Source organism: Triplophysa rosa, linkage group LG12, assembly GCF_024868665.1.
Source record: "Triplophysa rosa linkage group LG12, Trosa_1v2, whole genome shotgun sequence".
NCBI classification, from domain to species: Eukaryota; Metazoa; Chordata; class Actinopteri; order Cypriniformes; family Nemacheilidae; genus Triplophysa; species Triplophysa rosa.
In genome coordinates, this window is record NC_079901.1 from 644,295 (window position 1) to 656,930 (window position 12,636).

At 41.7% G+C, this 12,636-nt stretch overlaps 1 protein-coding gene across 4 annotated transcripts in view; it reads left to right on the plus strand.

The window, feature by feature from the left end:
• reln (reelin) overlaps positions 1–6,208 on the plus strand; it is a 146,366-nt gene extending 140,158 nt beyond the window's left edge. For 2 of the 4 annotated variants that reach the window (XM_057348037.1, XM_057348038.1), the window contains exons 63-64: positions 578–676; positions 1,049–1,163. In XM_057348037.1, the coding sequence (XP_057204020.1) occupies positions 578–676; positions 1,049–1,157 (208 nt within the window). In that variant the 3' untranslated portion in view covers positions 1,158–1,163. Of the gene's footprint in view, positions 1–577; positions 677–1,048; positions 1,164–5,081 lie in introns of those variants that run through there. The other 2 variants (XM_057348039.1, XM_057348040.1) reach the window with 2 other exon arrangements.
• The last annotated feature ends 6,428 nt before the right edge of the window (positions 6,209–12,636 follow it).

The following is a 12,636-nucleotide window of genomic DNA, read 5'->3' on the forward strand; positions in this document are numbered from 1 at the left end:
AAAAAAGAAAATTGTCGTCGTGACACGATTTCATTCATACAACGGTTCAGTAAGCAAGTTAATACACATGTGCATTAACGACATAATGAATCCCAGTTTAACCCCTGCTAAATAGTAGTTGTTTATTTTGTCGTTTCTATCAAGCCACTTTTTTGGCATAAGTTGTATCATAACTTTGACATCCATGAGCATGATTTGTGAGTCGGATTGATTTCCATCAGCAATGAAGAGTGAAGGCAACAACTCCCATCATTTCCCGTTCCTTCACAGAATCATATTGTCTACGCCTATATTATTGTTTTACGATCTCTAGCTTCCAAAAATACATGTTATGCGTATTTTTACCTAGTTATTGTTTTTGTCATTTTTACTGTTTCAAATTTGTGTTTTTTATGTCTATACAGTTTGTATGAGTGTATATTTGTTAGAAATTGAGGTTGATTTACAGAATTTTGGTTGTTCTTGAGGACTGTAAAAGCAACTCTTGCATTTATGTTACTTTTTGCACAGGTCTGTAGTTGAGTCTCATGTCTGAATGATGTGCATGAGATGAAACCGTGTCTGTTCTTTGCTGTAGTGAGGCTCGCGTGAGGGGGATGCAGTTACGATGGTGGCAGCCGCGACATGAGGGTGCGGGTCACGACCAGTGGGCGCTGGACCATGTGGAAGTCATTCTGTGAGTACTTGTGCCTGTATCTTTACAGCTCCTCCCTCAGACATCAGTAAAAAAGTGTTCATGAGTAATCAAACACAAGAAGCTAATGATGATAATACACATTTAATACCACAGTTTCTCCGGATGCATGGTGCAGTAGACAAATGACACGTTACATACACTTCCTATTCTCTTCACACGCACCCACACATCTCTTTCCCGCCCCTCTTGCTTTCTTGTCCTCACACTCTCTCTCTATTTCTCTCTCTCTCTCATCCCCCTTCTGCATGCCATAACATGACCCGTTTGCCTCCTTCATGTCCCGCTGCTCCGATCTCCACCGTAACGTCCCCCAACATTGTTCCCTCTGTTGCTCTGGTCCTGCTAACGCAGGTCAGGCTACTCCCAACCCCAGACCTTTGTGCAAGCCAGCAGCAGTCCTGTCCTGCATCTTATAACCTTTCCTCTCTTCTGTATTGTGCTCCCTTTGGCATGGCTGTAGTGTCAGGTAAGTGCTTTGCTCTTGGCAGAATGCATGACCGTGCTCTCCCTTCCCTCATCTCATCTGTCTTGTCCATCACCACAGAGTCCACCCGGACGGACAAAGTAGGAAACGGCACATGAAAAGTTTACAGTGACTAAATCATAACACAAACACGGTTTCAAAGGCCAGTCACAGAAGGTTCATCTCCATCTCTATATCTGCCCATCTAATGTACATACTGTAATAACATTTCATTTATGTTTTGGTCTTGTACAATTATGAATCGACTATACATATGAAGTCAAATTTAACATGCACTCAGTTGGACCCCCTTTACCTCCAGAACATTTCAATTCTTTATGGCATGAACTCATCATGGTGCTGGAAACAATGAGATACACAGAGATTCATTGTCAAGGCCAACACAACAGCCTCACAGAAATTTGCCATCTACACTTTCATAAATTCATAAAATTCAGTCATAGTCTTTTGACAAAATCTCTGCGGTTCTTGCATGTTCATTTTATAACTAATCACAAGACATGCAAGAACCAATAAGATTGGAAGTTATTGGCGCGCTACAATATTTTATTTTAGCGCTTCAGGTGTTTGGTTTGGTGTGGATTTTGCTACATTTGTTTGTTTAACATGTTCATAGTTTTCTTACGCATGGCTATTGTTTCGCTTCAGAACACATTTCTGAAGCCACTGGAGTCTCATTTATGCAAACACTTCAATTAATAAACAATTATATTCATAAAGAAATTTAGTCTTATTTCACTGCACTGCAGTGTGATCTACACCATATTACTCCCGAAGAAACTTGAATAAATGAGAAAACACCTAAAACGAATAGAAGAACCCTGAGCAGTTGGAATATAACCTGTTTGCAGATTCAAACTTCTCTCAGAACCAAATGCTTTTTTACATGAATCGTGTTGTTATGTTGTAATGGCAAACAATGTACGTTCCTGAAGCTCAAGATTTGATTGAGATTTGACTGTATTCGCTCATAAATCATGGCTAATGATGTGTGTCATATGGCTGTATCTCTACTAGTCCAAAAAGTCACAGATAAGCGCAGATCCCTTTCACCGGTCCTTCACCCTCATCACAGCATCATCTCCCACCCTCCTGTCCCTTCATGCTTCGCAGACGCCCCCTCCTGTCCCGGCTGCATTCCTGGCTCATTGGTCCCAACCTGACGGACAGAAGAGGCAATGACAGGCTAAGCGATAGCGAGTCACAATCTTTTGGCATTTATTTGACACTGTCTGTCTCCTCCTCACAATCTGTCACTGTTGTTTGTCTCTTTATTTTTCCATCTGTCTTGTCTTGTCTTGTCTTTGCTCAAGCTCTAACCTCCAGCACTATATTAAGGTGTGTCCAGTCATATACTGTATGTAAAACATCTGTCTACATTTTTTAAGACCTGTAACTGATACGAATGGTTTAGTGGTTCAACTTTTCTATGCTACTTTATACATCAACATTTATTTATCTTCACTCCAAGTGCTGTAAACATGTAAGATAGTAATTTCCACACACACAAGGGGTTTTCGGGCACATCTTTGTTTTAATTATATACCATGTCATGTTGAATTGTTGTCTAAAAGCAATATCACACTTTCTGTCATGTTAAGGTCATGTGAACAGATATTGCATTTTACTGATAACTTAGTTGGACAGTAGCTGCCGATAAACAATGAACCAATTTCTGATTATAACATGCAAAGTGAAATAGTAAAAAATATATGTGAATAAAGTAAATGCACAAGAACAAAACTGAATGTAAAGGTTTCACTAAATATAAGCAAAACATTTAACAAGTATAGCATTAACTGTTTTTTCAGATTCAAACTTGAGTAACTTAACATTATAATGTAGAAAGCACAGTTGTTAGACAAGCCTCGTGAGTTGACACAGTGGAGGGTGGGTGGCACATGGTGCTGGTGTTTAAAACAGCACTTCACTTTTCTGCCATCACATCACCGAGTTCACTCAAGCTCACTCTTAAAGCTTTTTTTTGCCCTGTCAGGATTTTAGGCATGGTCTTGTAAAGTTGGCAAGCATCAGTTCCCTTTCTGTCGGTCTCTCGACGTTGTGTCGAGACAGAATGGGGTTTGAACTTGAGAACTTATCATCTCTGATTGTACTTTTAAAAGGCCAATGAACTTCGCGAATGGCATGCCAGTCTCCGCCCCGGTCATCAAGACACAGTTCTTTCTAGACACAGCCACAACTTCGTCTGCTCCCCGGCGAGCGACATTGTAGATATGGGACTTCCATGGACGTTATTCCGCCAGCACCGCCAAGTTCACAGAACACATCTCCGATGGGCGGTAGTCGACCGTCCCATTACGGATCTACACAGAGAGTGCGTAATGAGGATGAGGTTTCCGTGATGGCATCAACTAGCGATTTGCTGGAATCGGACCCCGAAGACTCCCTGGAGCTCCCGGCTTCGGCTGGTCGAGCACAGGATGAGGCTGATGCGGTGCCAAGCCGCGTTCCGCCACTGTACCTTTCTTCCCGGAGGTGCTTGAGGAGCTCGCTAAGACCTGGAACGGCTCCTTCCTCAGACAGCCCCCCGAGGATGGAGAGCTCCGTGGAGGAGAGCATCCACCCCCCGTCAACAGCCACCCAGGAGCAGACCCAGGACATCGGGCATGACTCCAGTCACTACACCGCTGTTGAGTCGCACCAGGGGGGCCCCATCCCCAGTGAGACGGCGGTTCCCCCCACGGGGTGTTGTCACAAATTGCTCCCCTAGTCCTCCTGTCGCGGTGTCTGGGGCCGTGGTTACAGCTCCCTAGCTCGTTGTCTCATGAGGATGATCCGGCACCTTGACCGACTGGGCCTTCGGGTCAACTGGGACAAGAACAACTCTCCCCCACTCAGAGTCTAGTTTCATACCGAGAGAAGAGATGCTCTGTCACCATGACAGCGCACCTTACCAACGAGCGCACCCAGTCAGTGCTGAACTGACTCTTCAGGTGGCAACCAACGGTCCCACTCAAACTCTTTCAGAGGCTTCTGGGGCACATGGCATCCTCGGCAGCGGTCGTCCCACTCGGGTTGATGCATAGGAGGCCACCTGCAGTCGCTAACACCAACACTCAGGCCAGAGCTGCAGCCACCAGGCGCCTGTATGCCTTTAAGTGGGGCGTCTTCTCGTCCTGATGTTCTTCCTGCTGGGAAGACCCAGAGAGTTGTGCGATCGGTGTTGTGCTGTCCTTCCTCTGTGAAAGGAGATCAACCTCTCCCCTTCCACCCTTAAGGTGTTTGTCATTTGTCATGTTGTGCCATTCCCGCACATTACACGCTTGTTGGGGGGTAAGTCTCCCGGACAGCACGATGTGGTCATCAGGTTCCTGAGGGGCACTAGGAGGCTGAATCATCCGCGTCCGCGCTCTGTACCCTCCTGGGACCTTAACATGGTCCTCGAATGCCTAGGAAGAGCCCCGTTTGAGCCCCTGGGGGAATCCAGTCTACCTCATCTCACCATGAAGACTACTCTCCTAGTTGCGCTTGACCAACAGAAAGGGTCCTTCTTACCACAGAGCTTTGCCGTCCGCTGCAGCGACTGGGAGATACCTCTCAGGTTCCTCAGCCCCAAAAGGTGAATGAATGGCCACGCCATGCCATTCGCGAAGTTCATTGGCCTTTTAAAAGTACAATCAGAGATGTGTTCACAAAAGCCAGAACCACCAAACCATCAGTATTACGCATCAGTATGCTGACCCCCAACAATGTTTGTTTGTGTTATGCACCCAGTCCTAAAAAATAAAACCTGACAGTGTTTGAGGTTACGAGTGGTTTGGCTGCACAGTTTGTGAAGGGGCTGAATTAATACTGTAGATGTTAAACAATGAATGTTTGCTGTTTTTAATCACCAAGCCCAACTTCCTCCTCTATTTCTTTCTGCCTTCCTCCTCACAGCACTCGTAAACAAAACTACATGATGAACTACTCTAGACAGACCGGTCTACACCATTACTACAACAGGAAGAGGCGGGCATTGCGACGGCGAACCTGAACCGGAACCTGCCAATCACATAATATGCGTTCACTAATGAAAATACCACCGTGTTAGGTCACTACTGTCAACATATGGCCATCCTCTCCCATCTGAACAATACGTGGACCATCCAGTCCTATTTCTAGCCAATCAATGCCTTCCCAGAGCAGTGTTATGGGAAAGACAAAGCACCTAAACGTGGCAAATTTTATATTCACTTGATGAACTGTTCTTTTTTATTATGGTTTTCTTATTTTAATTCTCTTGATGTGAACTCTTACAAGCGCTCCTGAATTCACCTCGCTCTCTACCACACTGTGAAGTTATTCTGACGGTTATGATGATCATTAACCACAGAGGTAAACAGAAGACGTCTCACGTCGAAGCCGTTGTAACAAGGAAGTTAATGACAATGTGTTTTGCTGTTGTGTGTCTGTGTTGGGTTTGTTTTGTAATGCGTTGATTGTGGTGTTCCAATCATTTGTTAGTTTTATACTAACATGTATTTTTGGGCTTTCATCGTTTTTCTTTTGTGAGACAAAGCACATGGAGATGTCAGCCTGCAAGAAGGGAAAAAAAAGAAGTGAAGCAAAAGCAGAGAATGAAAAGACAAAAAAAGACTAACATTGTTTTGTTGTTGTTGATAAATCTCTTTTTATATATCTTGGTTACTTAAAATATTTATGGTAAATGGTTCTCCACTTAACCTATTTAAAGTACACTGTGTGTGGAATATGTATTTTCTTTTAAGTTATTAGACAAAAGTAAGGTTCTTGGTTGCCCTATCAACACTCTACCCTCCATATTCAGTGTCATCCAATTGTGCCATTATCCATCTTCTCGTTTTCCCTTTTTGGTTGATACCTGAAAGTTTCCGTTGTCAGTGTTATAATGTTGCCCTCTGCCCTTCTTGGTGTAGCTCTCCAGTATTCCAGTATAGCAAGTTCTTGGATGGATATATATATATATTTATATATCCATCCATCCATCACCTTATAAAAGGGAAATAAAGAACTATCAAAACCACCAACTAAAAGTGTTTTTATTTGTGATGTTTGATTAATGGCAGCCTATTCAATAAAGTTGTGTATAAGCAAGATTATTCTGAAACAAAGAACAATTGTGCATGGCAAATGAGTGACACAACAATCTAGACAATAGCTACGTTTATACGATGAAAACCGGAAAAGTTTTTGCTTTGCAGTTTATGATATCATATACTGTACATATGATGACGTTCTTGAAACAATCTGTGTTTACACGGATTCGCGAAAACTAATTAAAATGTTGTATTATTAATGCCAGGCCAGTGGATGGCGATGTCACCTAGTAAATAAACACTACACCTGCGCACATATGCATATGTTTAACCCAAAAGTGCTTTTTATACCCTTGGTCGACATACAGTATCTCACAGAAGTGAGTACACCCCTCACACTTTGGTAAATATTTTATTATATCTTTTCATGTGACAACACTGAAGAGATGACACTTTGCTACAATGTAAAGTAATGAGTGTACAGCTTGTATAACAGTGTAAATTTGCTGTCCCCTCAAAATAACTCTACACACAGCCATTAATGTCTAAACCGCTGGCAACAAAAGTGAGTACACCCCTAAGTGAAAATGTCCAAATTGGGCCCAATTAGCCATTTTCCCTCCCCGGTGTCATGTGATTCTTTAGTGTTACAAGGTCTCAGGTGTGAATGGGGAGCAGGTGTGTTAAATTTGGTGTTCTCGCTCTCACTCTCTCATACTGGTCGCTGGAAGTTTAAAACACTACACCTGCGCACATATGCAGGTGTTAGTGCGGTTTATTTGTGTAAGTGTGAACGCTGCCACCCAAACCCTGGTGCGCACCAAACAAGTGGACCGAGACCGCTGAAAAAATGGGTCTCGGTCCCCTTTAAAACGAACTCTGACGCGTTTCGATATGAATGCGACACAGACCAAAGGCATCGAACCCAATCAAAAACAGGAAGTGATAACAACATAAGTCCCGGAAATCAAGTGATTTGGTCATATAAAAGGAGTGTTTATTAGATCTGTGCTTGCAGCCTTGCATATGTAACAGAGATATTCCTCACTCTGTTTTGACTGCTTTAAACACTTCATGAGGTCTTCGCGAGTTACCGGCTTGTTAAAGGCGGTTTCATTAGCACTTTTGGTGCGCACCCGAGTTCGATTAACGTCAGAGGTCGGTTCGTTTGGGTGATGTGAAAGCTGTCTTCCAAACCCGGGTGCTCACCCACGAACTGTACCGAGTCCACTTAAAAAGGGAGGTCAGGGGTGCGGTTCATGTGAACTCCAGTACGCTTCACTGCTGATGTGAATGCAATCGTACCAAATCGCAAGAGTGAACCGCTTTTAATGACCTATTCTTTGGTAAAAATGTGTGCTTGTGTGTGTTTCACTCACTTTTCTGACGAGTGTTATTGGCGGGCTCCAAGCAGAGAGCTGTAGCCTATAGGCTATCTCATTTCTGTGCACCTTCAGTGTTCTTAAGAGCATTTGCAGTACATTCACAGACATTTGCAGTACATTCACAGACATAGTGGCACATACAAGTGCTGAAGCTTTGGAAGCAAAACTAACGGTTCAAAAACATATAAAAGTGACGTGAGCAAGTAATGCATTTTGCCGCCTTCTCCTGCATCGTCGTTACAAGCGACAGGGTAAACAGCTGCAGGCTGATGACGCAAACGACCCGCGGTTGGGACCCAAAAAATAATATGAACGCAGTCCAGCAGGGGGAGGGGGGAGCAATCAAACTAGAGTTCGGACCAGGCAATCGAACTAAATGTGAGACAGACCTAAAAATACCCTCATATCCGCAGGCATACACTGATATAATCATACACTGTATAACCCAGCACACAGCATTGTTTTGGATTTCCGGTAAGTTCCGTTTAAAAATATAAATCATAAAAGCTGTCCAATCACGTTGCGACTTTACAGTAAGCTGTTAGGTTCGATATCTTTAGGTTCGCTGTTAAAATGCCAGTCTGAACGCAAAGTGAATCAGGACTAAATTTATTTTTGTGTTTTTTGATCCGGACCAAAGTAACTAAATGTACCGAGCTACAAATATGAACGCACCCTTACATCCCCTGGAATTTGTTCGACAATCACTGCCACAGACTGTTTCTTCTTCAATCAAAATGGCCTTGGTCAACGCCACGTCTGTGTCCAACAAGACTTTTTTCCTCAATTACTTTTTTAACCATCGCTGGAGCTAGTGAGTCCTCTATTTTTGGTAAACTTCGTCTATCAAACTGCTGCTATATTAGCTCTCCCAGAGGCAATGAAAGACGTGGAGGTGGAGTAGCGGTGGTTTTAACAAAACAGTTTCAAATCCAGAACATTTCGGTGGGGAATTTTTTGTCATTTGAATTTCAGTGTTTTGAAAATCAAGTGCATTACTTCCCCACTAGTCTGTCTCTTGGTATATAGGCCACCTGGACCTGACAAAGATTGTATACGTAATGTCTATTTACACTGAATACAAATAGCATGCCTTGTTGGCAGAGACTATTTACAGTAGCTCCTGAAAAAGGTCAATTTTAGTTTAAAATCTGCAGTGATGTGATGTGTGAACAGTATACACTCTTACAGATGCTCTTCACGTATGAAGTCAGATGATGTAAACAGCTCAACAATGCAAAATGTCCTGTGTAAAGACAGTGTATGGCCTCAGTTATGAGTTGTCCAACAAGTACAAACCCCAGTTCCAATGAAGTTGGGACATTGTGTAAAACGTAAATAAAAACAGAATACAATGACTTGCAAATCCTTTTTGACCTATATTTAATAGAATACACCACAAGACAAGATATTTAATGTTCAAACTGATAAACTTCATTGTTTTTTGCAAATAATCACTCATTTTGAATTTGATGCCGGCAACACGTTCCAAAAGAGCTGGGACAGGGGTATTTTTACCACGGTTACATCACCTTTCCTTTTGACAACACTTAATAAGCATTTGGGAACTGAGGACACTAATTTTTGAAGCTTTGTGGGTGGAATTCTTTCCCATTCTTGCTTGATGTACGTCTTCAGTTGCTCAAAGGTCCGGGGTCTGCATTGTCATATTTTGCGCTACATGATGCACAACACATTTTCAATAGGAGACAGTTCTGAACTGCAGGCAGGCCAGTCTAGTAACCACACTCTTTTACCATGAAGCTACGCTGTTGTAACACGTGCAGAATGTGGCTTGGCATTGTCTTGTTGAAATAAGCAGGGACGTCCCTGAAAAAGATGTCACTTGGATGGCAGCAAATTTTGCTCTAAAACCTGTATGCACCTTTCAGCATTAATGGTGCACTCACAAATGTGCAAGTTGCCCACTAACACACCCCCATACCATCACAGATGCTGGCTTTTGAACTTCGCGCTAATAACAATCTGGATGGTCACGACGTCCATGAGTTACAAAAACAATTTGAAATGCGGACTCATCAGACCATAGCACAGTTTGTCACTTTGCATCAGTCCATCTTAGATGAGAACGGGCTGTGAGAAACCAGTGGCGTTTCTGGGTGTTGTTGATGTATGGCTTTCGCTTTGCATGGTAGAGTTTTAACTTGCACTTGTAAATGTTGCGACAAACTGTTTTAACTAACAATGGCTTTCCAAAGTATTCCTGAACCCACGTGGTAATTTCCTTTACAGAATGATGTCTGTTTTTAATGCAGTGCTGCCCGAGGGATCGAAGGTCATAGGCATTCAGTGTTGTTTTACGGCCTTGTCGCTCACGTACAGAGACTTCTCCGTATTCTTGGAATCTTTTGATGATATTATGGAGTGTAGATGATGAAATACCTAAATTCCTTTCAACCTTAGGTTGAGAAACGTTGTTCTTAAACTGTTGGACTATTTGCTCACAAAGTGGTGAACTGTGTCCCATCCTTGCTTGTGAATGACTGAGCCTTTTAGGATGCTCCTTTTATACCAATACCTAATTTGGTCACTTGTGGAATGTACCAAAAATGTATTTTTACCAGTCTTTTGTTGCCCCTGTCCCAGCTCTTTTGGAAGGTGTTGTAGGGATCAAATAAAAAATAAGGGAATAGTTTCAAAAAACAATAAAGTTGATCAGTTTGAACATTAATGTGCACAATTTAGAATCTTTTAGACTGTAAATCGTATTATATTGTATTGTCATTGTGTTGAATGTCTGTACTAGAAGCTTCCAACACCAAAGAAAATCCCTTGTGTGTGCAAGCACACTTGGCAATAAAGCTCTTCTGATTCTGATTCTGATTCTGATGAAATATATTGTCTTTGTGGTGTATTCTATTAAACATGGGTGAAAAAGGAAGCAAATGCAAGTCATCGTAATCTGTTTTAATTTGTTTTATAAAATGTCCCAACTTCATTGGAATTGGAGTTTGTATATCTTTGTATATCTTAATTTTCTACATAATCCACTGTTTGGCACTGACACGGCAAAAAACAAGGTGGATTACTGCGCCACCTTGTGGCTATTCACCAAATTCAGTACTCTTGATTTTACAAACACATGACTGTACTCGTTCTCATAATGGAAAGCCATTCAGATTACACATCATTAGATGTTACATAATGACTAACTGCTGGCTGCGAAATAAAAAAATAGAGTGAATGGAAAATATTAATACCTAAAGGGAATCAAAGATGTAATGACTTGGTTCAATGATTCAGGGGAAATATAATTTTGTTTAAAGCCCTTGTGGTTCAAGGGTCATTAAAAGACATACAAATCAGATACGCTTAATAGGACTAGGTGTCATAATCCCACTATTTCAGCACAGTTGAATTGCCCAAAATACAGTGTATGCCTGGTTTCACAGACGAGGCTTAAAGTTCTAGTTCACCCAAAAATAAAACTCTGTCATCATTTACTCGCCCTCATGTAATTTCATACCTGTGTAAATAATTTTGTTCTGGTGAACACAGAGAAAGATATTTTGAAGGATGTTGTTAACTGGCCCCTATTCACTTGCATTGGTTTTGTGTCTATACAAAAGAAGTGAATGGGGTCCAGTGCTGTTCGGTTACCAACTTTCTTTAAAATATCTTCTTCTATCTTGTATTCTGCAGAAGAAAGTCATAAAGGTTTGACATGAGAAGAGAGCGAGTAAATGATGGCAGAATTTTCGTGCAAAATCTTACACAAACATTTTACACATACACTACACCTTCAGTAGACCTACACACTAACGTTAGCCTACTTGATGTAAGATGAGAAAAAATATACATACAGTAAACTCACTTTGCACTCTCTTTAAATCATGATTGTCATACTTATTTGTACACATTTTTAGTTACTGTATTTTACCAATAAAAAGTCAACGTCAATATTTCCCAAGCCTGTTCCTGAAGGCACACCAAACACACACATTTTCCAACACTTCATAACCACATCTCAATCAACCTTTTCATCACCTTTTCAAGATATAAAGCAGCCAGATGAGGGAGATTATATGTTTCTTGTGCTGCTATGGTAGGCCTATAGTACAGGGGTTCACATCAGGGGTTCTTTTGTATGAGAAAACCATTCAAATCTTGAAGTCCCTATTAATGAGCAGGTGTGAATCAGATGATTTGAGGAGACATGCAGAAGAAACAGAACAGACGGGAGGGAGTGGTAAGAAACCCATAGAACAGTACATTTAACATGTAAGTTAAAATCAGGCTATGACCAGTTAAAAACGTAATAAATACGTAAAAACAACCTTTTTTATTTGTACCTTTCTTCAGTTTTTGAATTACCTAGGCAGCAATTAGGCTATCACCTTTAACACACACATAAAAGATCAGCAACTAACACCTGGAACATTTATATACACAAATAAATAAACATTTATTTCTTCATTTACTACTAAGTGTCTACACTGATTTACAATCCACAAAATATGAAAACAGAACTTTCCGCTCGTACGTTTATCCAGACGTTTGTTATGGAAAGCCGTTTGGGTCATATTTCGCCATCAACCAGACGCCTGGGGCATGTTCAAGCTCAAACCGGTGCGCAATGTTTTGCTACGGTTTCTGGGTTGAACGACACGTTTCCTGGAAACAGTTTGCAAAGGTGTGCAACAGGGTGTGAGATGCATTTTCTCTTGTTTGGTGGGCGTGTCAAGAATGTCGGCCCAATCAGCAGCAACATGTATATAACCCACACGGTATTAAAGAGACAGCTCGCACAATTTGTCCAAGTAAAGTTGTTTAAATGTGTCCGCTGCAGCTCAGTATACGCCACAATTGAAGATATTAGAAGATATGTATTTTGCAGTATTAAACACGTATTTATACCGAGTTCATCAGGCTCCGAAAATTCTTCAAAAAGAACTCAAAGAATGGCCTTCTCAGCTGCCATAGTTCAACTCTTGCGTCATCACAACAGGGTTCAACCCCACCACCGCTTCCGTTTAAAAAACGTTTTGCAACGTTTTGTCGGGGCTGAACGCAGCCCTGGTGTTCAGAAGA